At 40.7% G+C, this 25990-nt stretch overlaps 2 protein-coding genes across 2 annotated transcripts in view; one reads left to right on the forward strand and one right to left on the reverse strand.

Annotated features, from left to right (window-relative positions):
• Positions 1-25990, forward strand: part of LOC136850252 (uncharacterized) — a 355341-nt gene that overhangs the window by 275718 nt on the left and 53633 nt on the right. The window lies entirely within an intron of this gene.
• parvin (beta-parvin) overlaps positions 23155-25990 on the reverse strand; it is a 130941-nt gene continuing 128105 nt past the window's right edge. Inside the window, exon 14 of the mRNA XM_067123920.1 lies at positions 23155-25611. Within this exon, the coding sequence (XP_066980021.1) occupies positions 25535-25611 (77 nt within the window). The 3' untranslated portion in view covers positions 23155-25534. The remainder of the gene's footprint in view (positions 25612-25990) is intronic.

Raw genomic sequence — 25990 nt, forward strand, 5'->3', positions numbered from 1 at the left:
ACAAAAAAAATCAATTTTGAACCTAGGCCTCATTGAATATCTTAAAATTAGAATCCTAGTTGTATGAATATAACATGTTGAAAAATATCTACATAGGTTTTTCTATCAAAATTCTTCAAGGAAAAAGACCCTAGAACCTTTGTAGCTGTGAAAATGACTTTTAATGAATACCATTAATTTCTCATCTTGATTCTTAGGAGAGGACCCTCATAGTCAATTAATGTTTTCTTGAAGGGCTCTTAGACAATGATATTAGTTTTTCAAGTTCTGGAGGAATACGTTGGTTTAGTTTACCAGCTAATTGGTAAATATGACATGTTCTAATAAAATCTAGTACTCTTGGTTTTTTATATGCTCAGATGTTCAGATGAAACATAAACAATTTACTGCCAAAATTAAGTTTTGAAGTTATGTTTCACTGAAAATCTTAAAATAAGAGTTCCACATAGATCACATTAAAAGATATCTACATAGGTTTTTGCAGTGAAATGATTAGGAAAAAGTACCTGGAAACCTTGTAGCTGTACACAATACATTTAATGAATACTGTACAGTATATTCACTTCCCATCTTGGTTCTTAGGAGAAGACCATCAAAGTCAAGGAATATTTTTGTTTGAAGGGCTCTGAGACTACGATATTGGGTTTTAAAGTGTTGGAAGAATACATTGAATTGGCCTCCAAACGAATTGCTAGATAGGATATGATCTAATTAAATCTACTAAAGTGCACTTTTCTTAAAGCTAGACTAGTAATAATGTAGGAGAAACTTTGTAAAGTGTTTTGTATGCTTTAGAATCCTGTTCACTCAGAAATAGACAAATAGATCTTGTCACAACCATTGGATGTATTTTCTGACCAAGGCTTTTCCAAAGTTTTCAAGTTGTCTGAGTACCTTCATCAAGGTACCACCATGGTAACAGAACCCAGAAACCTTCTGTATTACTTGTACTATCCACAGCAAGCTTTCTACAACTACTTATTGGTGAATAATTTACCTGCACAAAAGTCACTTTTACATGTAAGCTAGCTAGCCATTATCAAGGTTAGTTTTAGTTTTTAGACAAACTATATGTAATGATATAAGTTGTAGATAATTGTGGATATGATACTTTTAAATCTCTGAAAGGCAAAGTTACATCCACAATGTTCAAGTTTAACATTACTAGATTACCCACCAGGTTGCTATAAAAAAGTCATTAGCCTTTACTGGGAACTCCCCTTCACATACTTCAGCAACAACATAATCAGTAAACTAAATACAATCGTCACTGATTTCAGCAAGTTTTACATTTGGATAAAGTAAAACCCCCTTACCATTTACTATAATTATTTTTGGTTGTACTTGGTATTGGGTGTGGCTTAAAGACATCTGGTCTTTAAGCTTGAGATCTTGGAAACAGTCATGCTCCTGTTCAATATTTTGTACAAAGAATGGATTTTAATTTATTATCAGCACTATACAGTATACATTGCAGAAATACTCTCAATACGTGGAAATCCTTATCTTACTGTCAAAGAGATTGGTCCTCCTTGCTAACCAGAAAAGTTAGAAGACTCTCTTTGTTTGATTTTTGCAGTCATCAGTTTTGACTAGATTGTCTACATTATTAACAGTACTTAAAATGTGTTATTATTTTGTGCACTGACCATTACAGTATACCCCTAGGGGGGGTAGTGCCGTCAGTGCACCTTGCACAGGACGCTGTAGGCATTACTTAACCCCTAAGGGACGGGCTAGATATATATCAAGCACACCCCCAGACCAGGCAAACTTTAAAGTTGGCTACTTTAAGAAAGAGGAAGATATGCAAATGCAAATGGTGTAAAAAAAAAATTTCAAAAAATTTGTCCCTACCTTCCACAGGAAGTTGAAAGTGACTTTACAAACCTGTGTGGGGCCTCTTTTACAAGACACTCATAAAAATATGCTAATTTTCCCAAGTTATACATTTTTTTCTAATAATGTATTTTATTTTATTTTTGTAAAATTACAATTACAGCTCACACAATGTCATAACAGATAAGAATTAAAATCAGTAATAAATTCTGAGTGTATTTGTTGTAAAATATTTATGAGATTTACTGAGATGGGGAGATGCAGTAACTTTTTCTGAGGTATACATGTTTTTCCTCTAATATTTCTTTGCACTTTTCTTCGCAAAATTACAATTATAGCAGAGATACTATCATAAAAATAAGAACTAAAACCAACAGCAATCCCTGGGTATATTTATGAGCAAATGAATAAAAAGACATTGTGGGATAGAGAGGGGCAATAAATTCCCACATCAAGTCCCAAGGCATACTGATCCCCCTCTGTCCTGTGCTGAGATACTAAAGTTGCCATAAGTCATTTATGGACCATTGAAGTGTTATGAACATCTTTCCTGCTAAATTCATCCAAATCATATGGCGTGTAATATTAACACTCATATGCGTTAGCCCATCTGTCACTCAAAACCTGCTATAGATACTCATATGATGATGCCCATCCATTAGGGGTTAAGATTCTATGCAGCATGCCTTTGGCCCCTAGCTGCAACCCCCTTTCGTTCCTTTCACTGCACCTCCTTTCATATTCTTTCTTCCATCTTACTTTCCACCCTCTCCTAACAATTGTTTCACAGTGCAACTGTGAAGTTTTCCTCCTGTTACACCTTTTAAACTTTTACTGTCAATTTTTTTTTTCAGCGCTAAATGACTTCATTGGTCCCAGTGCTTGGCCTTTGGCCTAAATTTTATATTCAATTCAATTCAACCGACCATTACATATTATCACTAGATATTCTAAAGGGTTTGTTCTTTTTCCTGGTGGCCAGCCCAATGAGAGCTAAATGATTAATCCAGTGATCTAATTAAATTACATAATAATAATAATAATAATAATAATAATAATAATAATAATTTTCCTGACAGAGGGACAGCTAACTGAGCTGCTGGTTTTTGGCTGAAGCTGCCTTAGGCTGCACAGGCTCTTGCTCATGCGGAGCCCTTAACAAGCTTCTTTCATGAGATCAGTAATGTCTTTTTTAATGTCTAAACTAATATTAAATAGTAATTTTGTTTCGGCATCTTCAGAGACCACATGGTTTGCTGTAGAATGTATCTTTTTTGGCTAACAATAAATTTCTACAGCCAAAATCACTGGCACTAATTTTGCTTTTTTAGCTCCCACTGTAGGTTAACATGATAGTGGCTGCAGATATCTGAAAATATGTGGTAATGGGCAACCCATGTATTTTGTGGTGTAATGTGTGAGAAAGAGAATTGCTGTGTGTGTGTGTGTGTGTGTAGGGTGGAGAGGCTGATGCCCAAACGTTTGTATGAGAAAACAATGATGTACCGGATTGTAACTAATTAGATGGTAAATGTATATAAGTTAAAATACCTAGGCACCTTATCAACTCATATAAGCAACCCCATAATGTCATTAATGCATGTAGTACATTGTACAGTAAGTCATTCAAAAGTAAAACATTTTGCTGTTTTTAATACAGTAAAGGGAAAATTACATGTATATAGTACTATTTACTGTACAGTTCTATACCACGTAGTAACTATATGGCCGGAGGGGGCACACAGCCAAATGTCATGTAAGTTAGACAATATTTTTTACATTTTTAAGCTTTTGAGGGATTTCATGCTGTATACATCCAACTGCTTTATATTTTATACACATTTTAGTATTGGCTTTTTCTCACTTGGCACTTTTAGTTTTCTGTAAAAGAAAACTATTGTGCGGTCTTTGTCTGTCCGTCCGCACTTTTTTCTGTCTGCACTTTTTCTGTCCGCCCTCAGATCTTAAGAACTGCTGAGGCTAGAGGGCTGCAAATTGGTATGTTGATCATCCACCCTCCATTCATCAAACACCAAATTGCAGCCCTCTAGCCTTAGTAGTTTTTATTTTATTTAATGTTAAAGTTAGCCTTAATCATGCTTCTGGCAACGATATAGGAAAGGCCACCACTGGGCCATGATTAAAGTTTCGTGGGCTGCGGCTCATACAACATTATACTGAGACCACCGAAAGATAGATATGTTTTTGGAGGACTTGATTATACACTGTACAGAGAACTCGATTGTGCTGAAGAGATTTCGGCGCATTTTTACTTGTTTTTTATTGATCTCTATTTCTTATGGTGTTTTAACATGTTGCTGACCAATGTAGAGATCCATAAATGGCTGTAAGTTGATATTTATTTTTCTGTATAATTTTTAGTAAAACTGTCCTAAACACCGAAAATGCCCAAGTTCAAAACAGCTTAACTGGAGGCATTATGTTATGATAAGCATTTACAGTAATTGGAATTTTACAAGATGGTAACATAGCAGCAGCTTTGCCAGTACAGTATATTTAGTTTCACGAAGCCATGTTTATTGTTTTGGAGAATGTTAAATGGCTAGTGGTTTTTCCAAAGTTCCTAAAATAGCTATCAGGGCAAGTTTCCTTGTACAGAGCTGCTATACTGACATTTTCCCTAAGGCTACTTTCAATTTCATTTAATTCATTCTTTCTTAATAAGCCAATCTCTCTCTTTCAATCTTGTTACCTGAACTACCACTTCTTGAATACAATACGACTTCCCATCAAGATTCTCTGAATTCACTTAATTAGTTACAGAGGATTGTAGGCTTATTTTGCTGAATGAATAAGCTCTCAGAATTTATCTGAAGGGTGTTGAGGTCTAAACTTTTCTATCACAGTTACTACTTAAATAAACAATACCAGATACCTTTCATGTCTAAACTTTTCTAATCACATTTACTACTTAAATAAACAATACCAGATACCTTTCATGAGTTCCATACTAACAAGACCAAACATAATTATTTCAACCTTTCCTTTACTTTAGTTCTGGGAACAATGACTGGACATTATTTCATATTTTTATACTTGACATATTCCATCCTCAGTGCTTTCTCTACTATACTTTTGCATCTCATACACATGCTTCCGTTTTGTCTTCAACTTAAAATTTAGCATATTTGATGATGATGATAGATACTGGTATTTGTAATGTTCTTTTGGACATGGCTTATCAAACACTTATTTTGTTTTTACTGCTGGCATGTTTTTACCTTTTTTCCTGAAGTTCTGAATCCTTGATGTTGTTAAACCTTACTTGCACTTATGCTGCTTTGGTTTGAAAAAGGACACACTAAGCCAGCTTGTTTTGGTTTGCTGCTTCTTTTGATATCATGCAAAACTTAGCTTTGGCTAAATACTTATAATTATGTGATTAGCTTCATCTCTGTTTAACTGTCATATCTCTTGCCTGGAACAACTTCAAAATCATTTGGGAAGTGGTTGTTGCATTTGCTTTTCATCTGATAGCAACCTCTCCTGAGAAAGTTACTGTGTTTGCCAGAGCACTATTTATTTATAGTAGGTGAGGCAAGCATAGATCTGTCAGCTATTATGTCATTGTTCTTAATGCTGTTTTTGTCTAAAGTTCATTTTCTTAAACATGCATAACATTAGCATGGATTCAGCCCTCTATGACATGACAGTAATGCAATTTAATGCACTGTTTATAATCTTCTCTTTTATGTTCTGTCGTATCTGATATTTTTATCTATAGTATCTGTGGTACGGCTGTTGCTGTACCTCTGGTTCCTCATGCATTTATGTATCCATTTATCTTTTTTATCAGTGCAGGCCTGTATAAAAATGATCCTACTTTTCTATTTAATCATTGTTTCGAGTTTACAGCCTAGTCAAATATAGTTAAAAGTAAGTATTGCAAATCTGGAAAGTATGTCAGACCCATATGTAATTCCAGATGTCAGACCCATATGTAAAAGCTTAGTGGTGCTCAGTGCTGCTTAAAAGGTGTCATATATGGAACAAACCTTTCGGTCTTTACATATGGGGAAAATCTCTCTGGCACAGCTGGGTCTGGTTAAAATAGAACAAGGTTGGGTGGCAGTGTATCAGCCAATAGGGAAAGAGAGTAGGCGGGGCTTGACCTCTTTTCCCCTTCACATATGCTGTGAGTCCCCAGTTATCTCTCAAACCACCTTCAAGCAAGATGTGTGCTGCCCTTTCTAGCACAGAAGCTGGTTTTCTGCGCACTTCCTGTTCTTTTTATGCCTTGGAGTTCTGGTTTTTCATTGTTTTTTGTTTGTGTGTTTCTGTGATATATTGTGATTATCTGTGTGTATTTGCTTTTGAGAATGCAATCCATGAATCATCTAAGAAGGTTTTGCATCAGAGGAAATGCCCTGGGGTAGGTAACAACCCATGCTTTCGTTATCTTGCCTCTCTTGAAACTGATCCTCATTTGACTTGTAGCTGATGCAGGTCTAATGATTGCAATGAGGAGGGAGGCAGCTCCCCCTTTTACTGTTGTTTCAGGAATGGATGCAGAGAAGCTATCAGAGTGCTGGTCTTCACTAGGCCTACCTGGGGAGCCCAACTTTGGGCGCCTATTATCCCACCTCTAGTCTTCCCGTCTCCCGGTGTCTGCTGCCATGTCAGTCTTTACAGCGACAGTGTTTGTGACTTCTGCTTGTGTCTATGGCCGCGACTTCCTCAGCCTACACCATTCCTTCAATGGCCGTGCCCCTCCCATCGGTTTCCATTCCTAGGCCTTCTTTGTCTTCTCCTCCCAACTCCCTTGTTCAAGCCCTGATGGAGAGAGTCAAAGTTGGTCTTCTGAAGAAGTTCAGCCGCTCCATTACAAAGAAATCCAAGAAGAGACGTCGTAGATCCCTGTCTTCCTTGTCTTCTTCTTCTTAGTCATCTTCTTTATCATCCGTTCATCTCATTCCACCAAAGCATTGGAGGAAGAAGGACTTCATGGCCCCTCCTTGCAAGAAGTTCTGCAGGCCCTCTCTGGATTCCTGCTCCATCTCCCCTTCGTCTGAGGGCAAGGCCAACCGTCTGTGTACTACAGTTGATTCTTGGTCAGTTTTTCACGGCCGTATTGTCGTCTCCAAGTTTATTCCTGGTTCACCTCCAGCTGCCCCTCTGGTGTCACTTACTGTTACAGATGGCCGTGTGCCCGTCAAGGTTCACGGCCGTACGTCTTCTACCTTAGCTACTGATGAGCATCGCCCAGTTCCTGATTCTTGTGTGGCAACTCACTCTACAATAGAAATCTCCTCTAAGAGCAGTAGATCTATGGATCAGGCTCCTCCTCAAGAAGTTGCCGTCATTTCACCTTCTTCCGCTCACCCTGCTCAAGACACGAGGGTTAAGACCACGGCTGTTAAGAAAACAAATAGTCCACGGAGCGGACAGCGTGGCCGTGACCATTCTCCACGTAACAAGAGTCCCTGGTTGCAGAACCAACCACGGCCGTCCTATCATGTAACACATAGGCCATGCTCTCGGTCTCGCTGCCAGGACTGCTATGAAGACAGAGTTCCTTCTCGTTCTCTAGAACAATATATACCCAAAGTGTTAGGCCCTGACTGTTCTTATGCTCACTGAGTTGGTCGACAGGCCAGATCGAGATTCTCGTAGCCTAGAAGCAGAAGGACCTCTCCCTATTGATGCTGACAACCAAGAACTTCTAACTACTTATGCAGAAGTGGTGGAACTGTATGGAATGGAATATACAATTTAGGCCAAAGGCCTAGCACTGGGACTATGAGATCATTTAGCACTTAAAGGGAAATTTGAGAGTAGAAGGGTTTGAAAGGTGTCACAGAAGGAAAACCTCGCAGTTGCACTGTGATACAATTGTAAAGAAAGGGTGGATAGCAAGATGAAAGAAAGAGAATATGAATGGAGGCACTGTAGGGGGAATGAAAGTGTTCCAGCTAGGGGGTGAAGGGACACTGCAAAGAACCTTAAGTACTGTAATACCTACAGTGCACTGCATGTGGTTTTCTTACTGGCCTTAGCCTCAACAAAAAGAGTAGGAGAACTTCATTGCCTCTCTTTTAATGTCAAACACTCAAGGGGCTGGGGTCCGTAGCCTTCAAATTTGTCCTGGAATTCGTAGCTAAGACTCAAAGTCTTTCGGTTCTCGATGACAGATTTGAGTCCTTTTCGATCCCCTCCCTGAGAGATTTTGTTGACAATGATCCAGAGGAGCTACTTTTATGGCCTGTTAGGGTTTTGTGAAGCTATCCTTTTGTTAGCACGGCCAGAACAAGAAAGTTGTGTCCAAGAACACCATCTCCTTTTTGCTATGTTAAGTATAATTAGATGTGCACACAGCAATTCTTCTAATGCAGATGCCAATACAGTTCATGCAAGAGCTCATGATGTTAGGGGGTTTGGCCCTTGCATCGCCTTTAAAAAAACCTGTCAGTTCATAGGGTACTGAAGGCTGGTACATGGGCTGGTACATGGGTTTGTCAAACAACCTTCACCTCCCTCTACAGGCAGGACATTGCCCACAAGTCCTTGGACACTTTTTCCTTGGGCCTGGTGGTGGCGGCTCGCTCAGCAAGTTGTGTAGCTCATCCAGTGCCCCTAGCAGGACAGGTTGTATCTTGCCTAAGATGTTGGTTGTGAAAGTGAGAGTGAATGGGGTGACTGGCCTTCTTCCTTTCTCTTTCTTCTTCTCCTCTTCTGGTAGGCAGGGGAGAGATTTGAGCCTTCATTTGCTGGAACTCGCTAGATACAGGTGAGTTAGAACCTATTCTGTTTTCTATATTATGGTTGTTCCTACACAATACAAATTCTGAAAATAAAAGAAAGTCCTACCTTCTCTGTCGCAAGGGGAGAGAGGGATTGACAATAGAACAAAGTCGTTGGCTACCCTTGGTTTTCTTGTCGACGGCAATTACAGGTTCTTGTCTTCCTAGATACAATGTAGACTGGAGTTCCTGTTCTGTCAAAGCCCGGATGTCTGCCTGTTTGAATAATCTTCCACTTAACAGATCAAAGGTGCATGACTCCTTCCCATGCTCTAACATTTGGCCAGGAAGTGAGCCAAGGTGAGCCAAACCATCAGTTGGCCCTAAAGCTTACTTTATTCTCCCACTAAACATAAGTCTCCTGATACGTAAAGACCGAAAGGTTTGTTCCGTTTATGAACAGATGACAGATTTCTATTCACTTTGTATTTTTCATAACTAACAAACCCGAGGTCTTTACATAAATGGCCCATCTCACATATAGTTACCAGGGCTGGAAGATAACTGGCGACTCAGGGGGCGTATGTGAAGGGGAGAAGAGGTCAGGCCCCGCCTGCTCTCTCTCCCTATTGGCTGATACACTGATGCCACTAAACCTTGGACTATTTTTATCCAGATCCAGCTGCGCTAGAGAGATTTTCCCCATAGGCAAAGACCTCAGGTTTGTTAATTATGAAAAATACAGATTGATTAAAAATTTGTCGTTTTGCCTGTACTGTACCTTTAAACCTCTTATTTATGACTGAATTTGAAATGTAAAACTTTCAGTATAGTAGTACAGTAAGTTCATAAATTAAGCTTGGTGAAGTTCTGCAAAAAACTGGGCATCTACCTGTTTGTGCTGTAATCCCTATATGAATACCTTCTGCAGATCTGTTGGGAATGGTATGCCTTCATCAGTGCAGGCATTTCTTGTGTTGTTCATTATACAGTTCTAACTTTGACTTGGACCTTTTCAACTTTGTCATTAAAATACTGTTCTTCACCATAGGGGGTGAAGGATGGCAATTTTATACTTTTCTGAAGATATTGTTCTCCAAACTTATGGCACTTCATACATTTTATCATTACCATTGAAATATGAATTTAATCCACTTGTGGCTGGTCCCTGTGTTGTAGTATTTTAAAAATAAACAAGTCTTTGCCTACTTGGAGAACCCTGGCTTTCTCAGTTTTTTACAGTAATTGAATTGGCTTTGCATTTTCTGAGTCTCTTGGGCTAAAAAATAAGAACTTGTTACTGTCATAAGACTCACTGATATAGTATACAATCCAGCATATAAAACTATATATGAATATTGATGGTGAAAGGAAGCTGTTTTAAACCAGCAATTTTCTTATTGTAAAGGCACTTTGGCTTCTACCCCTCATGTTATTAGAGGGATTGCTATATATGGATGAAAAGAAACATGGCTGGGTAATATGAGATTTAGCCCTTGTGATTAGGTCTATCAAGATTTTTACATTATATTTTACCTATTTTTAAGGAGTGGCTGAATAATACTGTACCATTGATGTTTACAGACCTAACTTACAATGTTAGTAACTACACTATATTTCAAAGTAGCTCACTGAATACTGGTCATGTGAAAATTACACAATTGCAAAAGATATGCAAGATCTTTTATGAAAATTTCCATCTTAACAGACTGTTCTTATAAAGTTGTTAGTTATATTCATAGGTTTATTAATTTGACGTCTGTAGTGATTTGATTTAAATGCCTCCTAGTCTGTACTTGGTTACAGTATATGTATAGGTAGCCTAAATATTTGGGTTTTCACTAAATTTATGTATACAAGGGCCATTTACTGACATTCTTAAATACTTTTCTTTTTGTTCTTTATTTTAATAACTTATATTTTATACTGTAGACTATTTGTACTTTGTCCAGTATATTAGACAGTAGTTTATTGTATTATGTATTGCATGAATTCAGTACAGTATCATGTTTGCCAGGAACTGTGTCCTAGATCATTAGTGAAACCTATTTTTGATATTGTGATTTATGACTTTATTTTAAAGTTGTGCACGCGATTTCGTTCACACGTAATTTCGTTGTGATCCTTATTTTGTGCTCTATTTTGGCATTTTTATGGCATCCTCGCAAGGTTTCTTCTTCAACAACTTGAGTACCAGTGTTTTATTGTTTTTTAGGCGATTGAGGCTCCTTATTTTCCTTTAGTTTAATAATTAAAGGGATTTATAACGCCCGTCTCGATCTCCTCTCACGGCGTCTCTTGACCTCTCTTGGTCTTGGGTCGGCATGTTTGTTTTGTGTTATTTATTAATATCCCTTTTTATTTGGGATATTTTACCAATTAATGAGTCCTAACTTTAGTGGGTTTGATTAATTTTATGTTTGTTCTGTACCTCTTTACTACGAGAAGTGCTGTTTAGCGTTTAGGCTACGAGCTACCCCTCGGGCCCATTCGCTTTTATTATCATGACTTTTTATCATGATTTTCATTACGAGAGTGATGTTTAACGTTTAGGCTACGAGCTATCCCCCGAGAAGTGCGTTTAGGCTACGAGCTACCCTCGGGCCCCCCTTTTCGCATTACGAGGAGTTTTTATCGTGGCTCGGGCCCATTCGCTCTACGAGAAGTGCTTCATTGAGCGTTTAGGCTTACGAGCTACCCCCTCGAGCCCATTCGCTTATTATCATGGCCTCATTATGCCTTAATTTTTGTCCTCACTTCTCTTAGCCTTTGGGGATCTTATTTTCATTGGTACTGTTACGGTTTTTACTTTGTTTTTATAATTTTGTTTATTTTGTGAATTTTGTGTTCCCTTCCTGGTCAAGTGCTGTCTTGCTGTTTAGGCTACGTGGTTCCCCCTCGGGCCTATTCGCTTCTTATTTTGGCTTTATTTTTATTTGTTTTAGACTCACTTCTCTAAGCTTATGGGAACATGATTTTCATTGGTACATTTAAGTTTTGACCTTGTGCTCGGATGCTTTTGAATTTTGTTAATTTTGGGGTACTTTCATTTAACTGGAGGTCGGCCATTTCCCTTCACGTTCATGTCGTGTTGGGCCTGCCTATCCTCCTACATGTACCTTATAGAAAATTTTTGTTTTATTATGCATTATTTGAGTTATTGGTTAGCCTTTACCCCTCTCCTAGGCTTCCTTCCTTTGCATCGCCTCAGTTAGGTTAGCCTAGGGGTTGGCTATAACACTTTTTCCTTCGGGGAAAATCGTTAGGGAGGGACGATCTCGATCTGTACGTATGAGTTTCATGTCTGTGATCTCGTTCTGTACATATGTGTTTTATGTCTGGTGCTTCCCTTTGTTTGGTTTTGGCTTGATATATTGTTTACGTCCACCCTCTCCCTGTTTCGGCTTTTCACTTAGGCTAATGTTCCTAATAAGTTAAGCTGGAATAACCCCCCGGGAGGGTTTACTAACCAATGGTGACGCTGTTGAGCCTATCCTAGTTCATGGCTTCTTCTTTTCCTTCGTGGCTTATTTTGGGTTGCTTACCAATGGTGACCGGGAGTGCTCTCCCCACTGATTCCTGTTCACATTTTAAGTTTACCTTTCTTTGCTGTCCTGGACCTGGAGGTGACCAGAGAGTGCTCTCCCTCAAGCTACCCCTGTTCACACTCCTTTTAGAGGTTTTCTCCTGGCCTTCCTCTCCTTTTTCTCTCGCTCTTGTCGTGCAACACAGCTCACATAGCGAGGGGATCTATGAGAATCTCTGGGCGCCCGGGAGTGCTGTCCCACCCTGGTCGCTACTTTGGGTTACCAACCTCTTGGCCTATCCTTCCCCCTTCCTTTTACGTCGACTGTTTCCCTTCGTGGTGCTTCCTACATGTTCGCACCTCACTGTTGGGATCTCATACGAGGCCAGTTAGCGTTTTCCACCTAACTGTCTTCTGTTTTATTTACTTTCGTTCCCCCTCCATTTTGCTACTACCTGTTCGGTGTTTCGTTATCTTGTTGGGCGCTCTCCTTGCTTACTGCTCCGGCGATTTTAGTGTTTAGCGGTCGGTGTTTATTCCCCCCACCGCTATCACTTCGTTCAGGATATCCTCCTCCGGGGGTTTTCCTCTCTTGGCTCTGAGTGCGCCCACTTCCGAACAGTTCATAACCTTCCCACTTTGTTTGTTTCCGTCACATATTGTTCAAACATGATCGCTTCGGAATGTTCCGTTGACTCTGTTTTTATGTCTATGAGTTTTGTCCTGTTAGCCTGGTTTTCTCTCCGGTTTTCTCCGGGGGTTTTCCTGGTCTGGCTAGACTAAGTCGCTGCTACGGTACTCTGCTCCGGCATCCGTTCCAGCATGCCCTTTTCTCATATGTTTTCAGCTGGTTTTGTCGAGTGCAGGAATGCTCCGCTATCTGGCTGCAACAAGCCAGCGATCACGGAGTCTATAGTTCCCATTCGATGCGCAGTCTGTTTTGGAGAATTTATAGTTTGGCATGGAAGGTTATGAAGTACGCTATGCTCTCCCGAGCAGACTTCTTGATGAACCCGTAGGTTTTATATATACCTGTCAGTTTAGGGCTCTCCGCCAAACTCCGCCTCATGTGACTTATTCTTGGCTCGAAAGTTGTAAAAGCCCACGCTATGCCTCTCTCCGAGCAGGCTACTTGATGAATCCGTAGGTTTTATTTACGCCAGTCGGTTTATCTCGCCAAACGCTGCCTCATTTGGCTTATTATTGGTCGTTTGGCACCCAGCAGATTGCGTTGTACGCTATGCTCTCCCGAGCAGGCTACCTGATGAATCCATAGGTTTCATATACACCTGTCGGTTTTACCTCCGTCAAGTTCCGCCTCATGTGGCTTATTAATAGTCGCTTTTATCATGGCTCTTTACGCGATAAATCGGTAGGTTTCACATATACGCCTATCGATTCCTCCGCCAAACTCCGTCTCGGCGAGATTCTCGATAAATCGGTAGGTTTCATATAAACCTATCGGTTCTCCGCCTCATGTGGCTTATTAATAGTCGCTCTTTTGGTGTTTGGGCTCTCTCCGGCGAGATTCTCGGTGGATCGGTAGGTTTCATATACGCCTATCGATTTCCTCCGCCAAACTCCGTCTCCGGCGAGATTCTCGATAAATCGGTAGGTTTCATATACACCTATCGGTTTTCCTTCGCCAAACTCCGTCTCATATGACTTATTAATAGTTGCTCCTCCGGTGTTTGGGGTCCTAATTTTTCCCCCTCCTGAGGCGGCCGCCCAAGTCTCGTGTTTAACTCTTCGCTTCAAGTTAACTGTTTACGAAGAGTTTTTTCTGAAGACGCTATGGCCTTCTGTCTCGTTCTCGAACCTGTGAACATCGTCCCGGAGCGATAAGTAGGTGCAAGAATAATTGAGGCAAACCTTTTCCGCTTAGCTCGGAATTAGGTGAGGCAAACTTTTCCTTTAGGGGATTCGTTAGCTTCTCATCCCTTTTCGATGGTTCCTGGTCTACCGTCCCTAAGGTGAAATCAGTTAAAAAAGAACCTTTTTTAAACCAAGAAGACCCGCTCCGGGGCCCTCGAGGACGTCTCTGATCTCTAATCCGGTATGTCTACGAGTTTGGCCTCGTCTTCTGAAAGGACATGGCCCAAGCAAAGCAAGGCGGTTACCCCTCCTTCCTTTGTTGAAGACTCTTTTACGGGTCTCCTTATAAGGAGCTCGATTTGAGGGTCATTGTCAACCTATCAAACTATCTATCTACCTCATGGTCCAGGCCTTCCCTTTCCCAGGAGCTTAAATCCCAAGAGATTAATCTCAAGACTCACTGTCAATGGATCACCTGTTAAATCCTGCTCCGTTCCGAATTCTATCGTTCGGACACCTCCACCTCTTTTCCTCCAGTCTGGGGAACCTTTGGCGCCTAACCCTTTATGCTTCCCAGCATGAAGGCACCCTCCTATCGGGGTGTGGGCACACGGAGGTTGGTGGAAGGGCATTTCTTCCCTTCCGGCCTGGTATCCCTTATCCGGGTTTTGCCAGACTGTCAGAAGGAGCATGGCATCTGTCTGGCAGGATCCCTAAGTGAGCCCTCATCTTCGCTAGGGCTGGGCACATCGTCTCCGTTGAGAACTCTAACGGAGTGGCAGGCGGAGAATTCCAAGTTCACGCCAGCTGTGGGTCTTACGGGCGTGCTCTCTTTGAGAGCCCTGCTTCCCACCCCTTGTGCTCCGAATGTAGCCCTCTTATCAACAGGCTTGTTTTGAAAATAAACCGCTGAGGCATTTCCGGGAGACAGATATCACAGATACATTCACAATGAATCTTCTAACACCGGACTACGCTTTCTAATTTATTCAGTGTACAGCCCCTAAGCTTCCGGAGTCAATTCCCGGAAGCTGAAACAGGGTGTAAGTCAGGCTTGCCCGTTCTGCCTTGAGCGAAAAATCTTATGAACAGTTTCACCTGGAAAATTAATCTTTTCCCAGGTGGGCGTTGTTACGGGTCCGTCTGGGGCTACTATTGTTACTCAGAGCCTCCGTTCTCGTGGGTGTCTAGTTTTGTTATGAGCGGAAACGATCTGATCTTGCCGGGCCCTATCCCAAGTCCGGCAAAAGTTCATATAGTTCAAGAGCCCCCTGCTCAGGCGGTGGTGCAGGCTCTTCAGGTTTCTGCCCTGGACAGCTGTCAGCCTCTCACTCCCAGCCTCCACCTCGATGTGTGCGTGGTTCAGCCAACACATCAGCCCCTTGTAACACCCCCATGTGTCTCTGCCTCCCCCATGTTCTTCCGCTGGAGTTTTCTTTGCTTCATACGAAAACCCAAGGAAAGAATTTTCACTAGACATTTGGCCAGAGGCTCTGACCCTCGGGGTTATCATAGGAGCAGGGAAGCATCCTACTCCTCCGAGAAATTGGGAAGGCATATGCTCAGGGGAGGCAATCAAGCCTCCTCCCTGTAGTATTTCTCATATGGGTGGGAGGCTGTACCATTTTCGGGGCCACTGGAACTTCAGTCCCTGGGCCCAGAGTATAGTTATCAAGACCCGGGGTGGAGCTGGACTGTTGTCCCCCTCCCCCAATCAGGTTCAATCAGCCTCCGGCCAGAGTTCTGGGGGTCTTTGTGAATGGCCTGTCAGGCTTTTTCAGTCTGCCAAGGAAGTTCCCTTCCACTGGAAAATTTTTCCGGCGTGTCCCGTTTATTTTCCTCATTCAATGCGGCAAGTCTCGGTTGCTTACAGTCTTGTGGGTTCGAATCCTACTGCTCCGTGGAGCCGTAACCACCTCTATAGACCTTTCCGATGCTTCCTTGCACTTCTTGGTTGCAGAAAGGTCTTATCCCTTCTTGGGATTCAGACTCTGAAAGGGGGAGCAGGCGCCCCTTCAGGTTCATGCCTCCTCAATGCAGCTCCAGAGTCTTTGCCAGTTTGAACAATACCGTAGTTCAACAGCTCCGGTATTAGAAGGCTATGCTAGCTGAATATCTAGTTGCCTGGCTCATTTAGGCACCCAGCGTCTGGAATTGCCTGAGGGTGCCGGTCATTATAATCGGTTTTCTAGAGTCTCTGGGCTTCTAAGTAAACAGGAAGGAATCCCACCTGATTCCGGAGGGTAGCCTTCAGTAGTTGTGAATCCAGTGGAAGTGGAAAGAAATAGCAAGGGCGACCTATCATTTCATCAACTCAAGCATACCTCTCATCCCAAGTGCCCAAGAAAAGGTCTTGGGTTCTCTCCAGTTTGCTTCAGTGACGGTTCTCCTTCTGGAAGTCAAAGCTGGAGTTTATAACCGGGGTATGGCGGGGTCAGGGACGTGTCTCCCCTGATTCCTCCTGTTTGAATAGTGGCCTCCGGCCTTGCACAACTCAATCAAGTGCTTACCGAAGTCAGTTCCTCTCCAGCTTTCCCCTCCGGCCTCAGTATTCCACACCGTCACCTCTCTGGGTGGGTGGGGTGGATATTTTTTGGCCCAATGAAATACATGGAACTTAGTCGGTCACGTTCCGGCATTTCCATATCAACGCTTTGGAGGGCTGTGGCAGTCTTTCTGTCCTTGGGAAACTTCTTCCCCCCAAGAGGTTTCATTTTAGGCTGGGTCTGAACAAAACAGCAATAGTGCGCTGCGTAAACAAGTGGTTTTGGACTCGAGTTGCTTCATTCAGGTTATGGTTCATTCTTCTCCATAACCAACAGACACAAGTGCCTCTGTCTACCACCCTTCTCGTAGGGGTCCAAAAGGTCACTATTTTTCCCTATCCAGGGCCTCCCCCCTGGTGTCGGAATAGTCCTTAGACGGAGCGTCATTCAGGTAGTCTTGTGACCTTTTCCTGGACCTAGAAGTAAGTCTGTTTGCAACCCAATTCAGCCACAAACTATCAAGCTGTCACGTCTGGTATAAACTCAGCCTGCGTCAGCCCCTCAAGCTCTGATGCCCTGGCTTTGTGGTCTTTGTGAATCTTACAGTTTAGGAGGAAACTGATATTGGTCCTGTTATTACTGTTTTCCTAAAATCAGTTAAGGGACCCTACTCTACTGCAGTATGGTTCTGCAGTTAAGTAACTAGCACTCTTCACATAGTTTTCGAAGCTACAGTAATGATGCGGCCGCATTGGCCTCAAGGAAAGTGTTTTGTTGGAACCAGACTCACAGGCTCTTAACTTTCATCCCTAAGGTCTGTGTTCGTCTAAGACCAGTACTCCATCCACATTCGGTTTCCTGGTCTTTGAGTAATGTATCGGAGTTAGCTTCGGTAACCAACAATCATCTTGTTCTTACCTTTCCTTGTTGGGAAGACCCAAAATTTTTAATCAGCTTAGCTTCTAGTGTTAGTTTTCCTGTACTGTCTGCCCTGTCTAGCGGAACCAATCATTTTGGTTTCCCCTCATCAGGGGTAGTGTTGCGAATTCCTCACCCTAACTTTCTATCTGCAGTTGAAGGTCCTCATTTTCGGTGGTCACCTTGGAAAGTACTCCCCTTTACAAGGTCTGTTTCTGTGCTCAGTTTTCTCCTTACTGGCTTTTTAGACAGGACCTCGCAATTTTGTCAGATCCTCTCTTTTAAAAAAAGGGGGTACTGTTGTCATCGTGTCTGCTATTAGGCAGAAAGTATTTTCTTAATACAAGCCTATTCAGGTTCAATCCTAAGCTCATGATCTTAGACGGTGACCACTTACATTATTTTCATTACATGAATTTAGAGGACCTTACTAATGTTCAAGGTAGAATTCTCCTAGTTTTCAACGTCTCTGTTTTAAGTCTTTATTAGCATAAGAATGATGTTTATTTCTCTGTTATTATTTCACCGGCTGACACGGGACCCCGATCCAGAAAAAGGATTTTGACAAAGGGAAAATCTATTTCTGGGGGGCCCGTGGTCACCCGGTGACCCACCCCTGTTTTTCATTCTCTCCCTCCCATGATAAACATCATTCTAGTGGGGTGGGTGCTAACATGGAATGCGGCTAGTGTTGCCTTGTGTACAGTCCATGAGTAGTGCATGGGCTTGTATCAGCACCTCTCTCGTTGGGACTTTTGACATTGGGAATCTTTATAGGGCAGGGTCCCGTGATTGTGACAATCTCACCCTTTACCATATACGACTCCATTTCTTGAGTCGCTCTGGGGTAGTAACCCCAGCTTTACATTTAGCTTTTCTCTGGTATCTAGCAACGGAATTACCTAGAAATAAGTGCTGAATGGATTATTTCACCGGGTGACATGGGCCCCTCCCCAGAAATAGATTTTTCCTTTGTCAAAATCCTTTATTTAACAAGGGTTCAGAAGCCTAGCAGTCTGAGGCTCAGCATGATGAATTGTATATTTTAATTATAAAGAAGTCACAGCAGGATGGAAAATAGTACCACCTCTTTTGTCTTGCTAGACATATCTGACATAAAATAGTAAGAGGTATGAAAAATGTAACCTCTGCACTTTCATTGATTTCCTTGTAAAAATTTGCATAGATTCTTAATTTTAGCATGTGTTTATGTATGCTTGATTCACGCCAGATCCATGAAATGTTTGTAAAGCATTGTAGACAAGGAACTGATTTTTTACTACAGGATGATGGGTCCTAATTTTGGATTATAAAACTAATAAAATGTACAATTTAGTTATGTTTGATATTTCAAGGATGGTTATTCAAACATAAAATGAGCCTGAATTTCATGTTATAATTTAATTGTGGTTTATTTGCACTTTTTGGGGGGCAAAAAGTAGCATTGGAATAATATCGCAAGGTTTACATTGTGTTCGTTATTATTCCAAGTAGTTTAACTAGACCACTGAGTTATTCATATGAAGTTCAATGCACACTTCAGGCAGTACCCCCAAAAGAAGCACAGTCTGCAGTCATCCAAATAATGTACTTTTAATTGAGTGTTGTAAAAGATTCATGATTGCATTTACCCTAAAATGTTCAGCAAGATAAGTTTGTATTTCGTGAATCACAGTACAGTATATGCTAGATCCCAGCCTATGTAAAAAGAACAGGAATTGTTAACAAAATAGCCATATCAGCGATGGCCATATCAAACCATTGCCCAAGATTTCTTATTATCACTGAAGCCCATCTTCTGGACAACTTTACATGAAGATCAATTAAAGACTGGCAAATGTGTCTGAGCTTGAATTGCCCTATTTTAATTTCTTTTAAACTAGACCTTGACATTAGATATCTGAAGGTTTTTAATTTCATAACTGAACTAGCTATTGCAAATTACATATAAACTTCCTAGCTGATATGCAAGATGTGATTGTTTTAAAAATGCCTAAATAAGTTTTACTTACTCCTAGTTGCTGTTCAGCTTTTACACATATAATAATTTTTGTTTGTACGTATTGATTACCATTGCTGTACTGTGTCGTAAAAGCAAGTCGTGCAAACAGACAAGTTGCTTCATTTCGCCTTTATAGTTCTCTCTGATGCTTAATCTATGTGACAGTAAATCTCTCTCACATTGAAACTTACAGAAGAAATCTCCACTCTCCAACTGATTTTACATTCTCCAACATCCTTTATTATGTGCTGTTTTTCTTAACTGACAAACTTCAATTATATCTACTCGAAGAGTGAGTGAGTGTACAGTTTTTTGTGCTTTTACTTTCACATGTTTTTCTTAAAATTGCTTCATTTTGTATGGTGAGGGTGGCTCATTAATTCAGTGTTTGTTAAGAGTCAGCATATGGGATGGGATTGTGATATCCATTGCTCATGTGTAATCAACTTGCATTTCTTGTAGTCAGTCTTAACAGTGTTTTATATATTTCTTTCAACTTGTGTAGTGTCTTGGCAGAAAAAAAAAGACTGCTAGAATCGGTATTTATGTATTAACATAGGTGTTATGCATTTGCTCAGTCTTGATTGGCTTGCAGGGCTAAAAGTATCTTAAGAGAAAGTACCTTTGTAGTGTTTGGCTTGTCCAGTGGTACTTGGTCCAAGTATGAGGAACTGATTTGTGTCAGTTGGCAGGATATACACTGTTATGTTTAAGGACATAGCCCAAGCACTTGGGCCAAGATGGCCATTCAGTGCTAAGTTTCAGTAAGTAGGGAAAAAGGTCCATGTTAGAGATCCCTCAGTCTTTTCTTCCGAGTCCAGAAAGATGGGTTGTAAATAAAGTGGTATCTGAATCTTTAGATTCTCCCATTCCTTGCAGACAAGACTGGGCAGAACTGGCCCAACCTGTGTAATGCTTGAAGATTGGAAGCACCCTAGGAATTTTCTCTGAAGCTTCATGATACAGGGAAGATTGCCAGGACCATGTCGAGCATGCTGGCTACATACTCTTAGACCAGTGTTCAGAACTGCTGGCTCTGCAGAGGTTCACTGACATTATATACTTGTATGTCATTTCGAGGGGAGAGGGAGATTCTATAAAGCCAGAGGCTTTCAAAGAGGATTTAGCATTTCCTTTTTTATAGTGTAGCTGCTGGTCATCCTGAAAGAGTTACTCTTTTTGACCCCCTAGGGCTCCATAAGACAGACCAACCAATAACAAAGATCTCTGACTCTTGTGAAGGCTCGCACAGTGCATGAGTCAGGCTCCTAAGAAAGAGCGTCAAATCCCACACAGGGGGCCTGAGTTCCTTGGGAGGGCATGACCTTTTGAAGCTTCTCATCAGTAAAGAAATCTCCAACGAGGAGGAGATATCATCACCTTTCGGGCGCAGGACTAGGCCCAGGGTGGCCCTGTAGCCCTTAACTGCTGAGACAGAGAAAAGCTTCTCTTGGTGAAGAAAGATGAGAAAGTCTGCTACCTACTGAATAGTGGCTCCAACTAGAGAGAGACCCTGTCTACGACACCAACCACAGAGGAAGGCCCATTTCCCCTGGTACACAGATGCATGGCCTCTACATGCAAATAAGACTGTGTGGGGTGATTATATGTTAGTTTTATAAGTTAATTGTCATTATTTTATTTTTATTTTCTGCGCTAGTAAAACGGTATGGGCGTTACAAGATGTATAAAAAGCACGTTTAATTTTAAATAAAAAGCACGTTTAATTTTATAAGATGTTTTTATAGCAAAGCATTCTTTATGTTTTAAAAAGTATCTGTTCTTGTTGTGATGTCGTAGGTCAGAAATGGCGGGAGGGAAAGAAAATGTAAACAAACGCGGGCGGGAGTGTTGAGCTTGGAACAGAGTGTAGTGTGGTAAAGAGAGCTCTCTGAAGTTTAGGGCAGTAATTTTGGGATGTAAGTCTGGTTTGCGGTTTTTGTTGTTGTAAGCTGGATTGCATAATAAAAGAAGAACAATGTGAGCAGATGGGTGGATCGCATAACTGAAGCATTTTTGGACGGGTTAGGCTATGAAAATTTTTCAAGTGACCTCCCCGAAGCTTCTCTAGGTGAGTGGACAGCTACACCTGCACGGGACCCTGGCCACATACTCAGGTGAGTACTGGCAGGGGGTGAGGCAGCACCTGCATGGTTAGCACTCACTCTCTCTCTCTTGGAAGAGCCTACACGAGCCTGTGAACCGGAGGAGGTGACTTGGGCGAAACCCGAGTACCTGGGGTGACGTGGGTCTCCTTGGAGGTCTGCGCACCTGGAGCTTCCAAGTCACGTGAGGTGATCCTTGGTTGTTCTCTCTACCCAAGTGTTCGGAGAGACTCGGGCAGAGGTACGCTCTATACTAGTCTGGAAAGGTGTCCTCCTGGAACTAGTATCAGTGATGTGGGTCTTTTTGGAGGTCCACTCACCCGGTGCTCCCGAGTTGCGGGATCTTGGCGAGACCCGTGGCATGGTCCGAGTCTGAAAACCAGGGAGAGTATCTGAGAGATCCCTCTGCCTCTTCCGTGGAAGGAGGCAGACCTTCAGAAGCCCCTGGACAGGACTACTACCTTCTTCTTCCTCTGCTTGTGAGCTTTGGAAGTAGGAGAGGGAAGGTGGAAAGGATGACAAAGATGATGAAGATACCTTATGGCTCCTCTCCTTCTTGCTGTATGCCTTCTTCATCAGGAACTGCAGGAGAGCATCCCCCAACCAGAGGATGGTGGTGGGAATACAGGAGCACAGATGACGGGCGTAGAGATACAAGGAACCATTGCTGTAGCAGTGGTTCTCAAACCAGTCGACATGGTTACTGTGGCAGTAGTCACAGTGGCTCAGCAAACCCTGCACTGAAGGCACCCCCGAGAGACCCAGAGAGTCCCAAGTCTCTTGAAGCTCCTCGGTCTCCCCAGCACCTGTAAAAGTCGGGTAAGTAGAGGAAGCCCCTCTCCGCTCCGAAGGGGATTCCCTCCCCCCTCTGAACGAACAGAGACCACTGAATAGAGATCGTCCTGGTCCTCCCCCTCCATGATAACTTCCGCCTGATGAAACAAGTGAAGATGACAAAGGGGAAATCTCTTCCATAGGAGTGATGGCAATGCGTGGGAGTTTCGCATGAGGTAGGAATGAACAAGAAGGATCAGCAACCACAAGAGTCGTCAGGGACGTGTTACCACCAGACGAAGCCTTGGAAGCCTTTTTGTTGTACTTCCTCCATTATGAAAACCTCACCCACTGCACAGGAGACCAGTCACAATATTTGTCACAAGTACTATCAGGGTTACAGTCATGGCCTCTGCAACTTGTGCAACGGACATGAGGGTCCAAATCAAAGGACGAGCGGTAATAATTACAAGGTTTACAGGCGGTACCAGGACATGCACGCTTGGTACCGGCCTTCCGCTTGTCAGGCTTATCACTTGATTCAGGGGTTTGCATAATTTATTGCAAACACACAAATATACACAAGATATGCACAAAGAAAAACAAGAAACAATCCAATCAGGAATGTAGTAAAAACCAAGCAAAACGACAGGGCAGAGGGCAGAGAGTTGTTTTGCATGTACAATGGTCGAAAACAAAGTAAATCTTATCGTCCAGGTGGGCAGGAATCCCACTAGTCAGATGGTAGTTAAATACCTAACCACCTTGTTTAAAAGTTAAATGGCCGTTTTCCAGCTGCGGTGAAGCAAATTCCTCAAGTAAAGACCAATGGTTTGTATATTGTGTAGGGACAAATATGGCTTGGTGTCATTTTTCTGTTGTACCTTTCAATAGCCAGCAAAAGTTACCACTTTCTCGGAATACAGTAGTGAAAATAGTATAGTACTAAGATGGTGACTTTACGGTTGGTGGGCATTTAAAAATCTAATATGGCGTTAGACTTTAATTCATATTAGAAGGCAAAACAAGGCACATCAACATTGTGTAAAAATCTTCACAAATTACAATATGAAAGTTTGATTGCTGGAAGAAACTTATTACTCTATACTAATAGCACTAGTGCTCAGGCCAAAATTTTTTTTATGTGCCTCTTAAGATGTAATAAAAACAGACACCCTTAACTCTGATTTCATCAATATCTATGTAAATGTAATACAAATACCTGTATATGACTTGATCATAAGGAAGATACTTTCAATATCTTCAAGAGAATTTAGTTTTCAACTATAAACATACGTAGAGAGCTCAAAAATATTATTAACCAACCTTAAGAATTTACTATAAGAATGAATCTCCAGTTAATAGACATATTAAGAGATAGAACTTCCCAGTTCTATGATACAAATTAGTGTACTATATGATTATGCAAAGCAAAATACCTCCAAAAGAATATTACTGACAAAAAACATGCTTGGCTGGTGTGTCTGTTCAACTATTTCACTCTATATTTTCTCTTGACTAAAGGCACAATATATTTCCTTTAAGAAGCTTACCTTTTTTATTTTTAATTTTGTCCTGCAATAAAACTGCACTTGTTACTGACATGGTAGCTGATACAATCTGGACCAATGCAGCTTATTATGCCAAAAGAACAGTACTGTACCTCTAACTTCTTGTGGCAGTCCATAATATGGTTATTTTCTCAAGTTTAATGAGTACATAAAGAACAGATACTTAACTATGCTGTGAAAAACACATTACACTGTATTACATGATTAACAATGTTAAAAATATTACAAAAGTTCTTATTACTACTGCACACTAGAATTTATAAAAAACACTTAATTGTAGTACCATGGACTTTGGTACATTGTTTGTGCAGTGGGGCTAGACTATTCAGTACCATGTACAGTTACTGAAAATACTTCATCTGTTCAATCTTTTCAAAAGCAGTGATTAGGCACATATCAGTCACTGAGATGACATCCAATACTAAGCAAAGGCAGATGCTACATAATGTATTTTTTAAATAATTGAAAATTATCTATTTGCCTTCTTAAATTAGACTGAATCAGCTTCAAATAAAATCTACTTGTTTACCACAACCACATAACTTCTGTTTCTATAAAAAAAATTGAAAATGTCAAATGGAGTAGGTTAACATTTGTGCTGTGTAACATTTTGACAATTATAAAGAAACAGTATAAATCTTGTACTTTATACATTTGTTAAACATAAATGTTATTGAAAAACATCTTTATTACTGTTGAGTGTTTGATCGTAATTAAAATAAAACTTATTGCTTATTATATTTTGAACACAGTTTTCCCTTATTTTTAGTGCTTCACTATTAATTATAGTAAGGCACACATTTCCTTTTGGCACAAACAGGTAATAGTATACATTCTCTTCACTCTCTTACCTTCTTACGACTACAATACAGTACCTCTTGAGACTCCTCAACTTTTAACTATCTTGAGAAGTCAAAAGTAATGTTTTTACATTATTGTTAAGGTACTAAACTTCTATAGGTTTACACACTATTAGTAAGAAATTTGTTAGAATACAATATAACTTCTTTTTTATGTAGAAAAGGTTGCACAATTATGTATAAAGTTTTTCATCTTGTTAATTTGAAAAAAAAAAAAACAAACAAACAAACTTGTGATCATGCGTGCTTCTCAACATTACATAAGAAAATAAATTAGTAAAAACCTGACAGTTAAAAACTAATTACTCAGTACATTTAAGTGTGTATAACAGAACACTAAACAACAACTTTTTAAACGATGTTTAAGACTATGATTTTAAGGACCCATGCTGTTCAGTAGACGCTAATGTAATAACATTCATTTCTTCCTAAGTTGTTTTCATATTTCTTACGAAGAACCATAAGTGGATGTTTTTTTTGGGCATTGTCACTTAAAAATTTACAGCTCGAGATATTACACACACTCAACGTCACTTAAAGATTCTAGATATTTGATATAATGCACTGATCCACTTACATGTACTTTCTAGTAGCATATAAATTGGGTACTGAAAGGAACGCATATAAATTGTGAGACACAAGGATCGACACAAAATTTACTGTACATCAATATCCTCATGATTTATAATCAACTGGTACTTGGTACTTTAAAGCTGTCACATTAAATTTATGATCCTTGTAATCTCGGCAGTGTTAAAGCTTCATAAATGTGGCTTAAATGCTGATTGAAAAGAAAGGACACTAAAAAATAATTTAACAAAATAATGATGTATTCTTACACTTAATACTGTATCGATCATTTGTTCAGTATTTAAATTTAGTAAAACTCTAGATGACAAGACAATTAAAATACACAGATGGAAGGCTGACAGCATCTTCAGTTTGTATTCTTGTATCGTGTGAACAGGTTGTATAGAACCCGTAATGTGGACTTCAGATCAGCATTTACTATATCTGAAAACAAGATTGAAAAAATATAGCAAATGAAACCAATACACAAAGAATTCTGTGTTGCAAATATCTCAGTTTATGAAGTTTCAACAAACCAAAGGGCCATATCTCTAAACTTTAGTGGGCTATCCCAACAGATTTTTTTTAAATGATGTGAAAATCTGACCATGGTCGGTTGATGAGGTTGGACAGTAAGATATTAATGATATGAAACCAAACAGAATGGATAAAAAGTAAAAGGCACAAAGGAATGCAACTTAGGCAAAAGAGACACTGCAGAGAACCTTGGGTAAAATCTAAATTGTGTTCTTAGAAGCACCCACTACAAGGATATCCACCATAAAAAATACTAGAAAGTCTTTAGATTGGTTCCATGCACATT

Source organism: Macrobrachium rosenbergii, chromosome 21 (assembly GCF_040412425.1).
Source record: "Macrobrachium rosenbergii isolate ZJJX-2024 chromosome 21, ASM4041242v1, whole genome shotgun sequence".
NCBI classification, from domain to species: Eukaryota; Metazoa; Arthropoda; class Malacostraca; order Decapoda; family Palaemonidae; genus Macrobrachium; species Macrobrachium rosenbergii.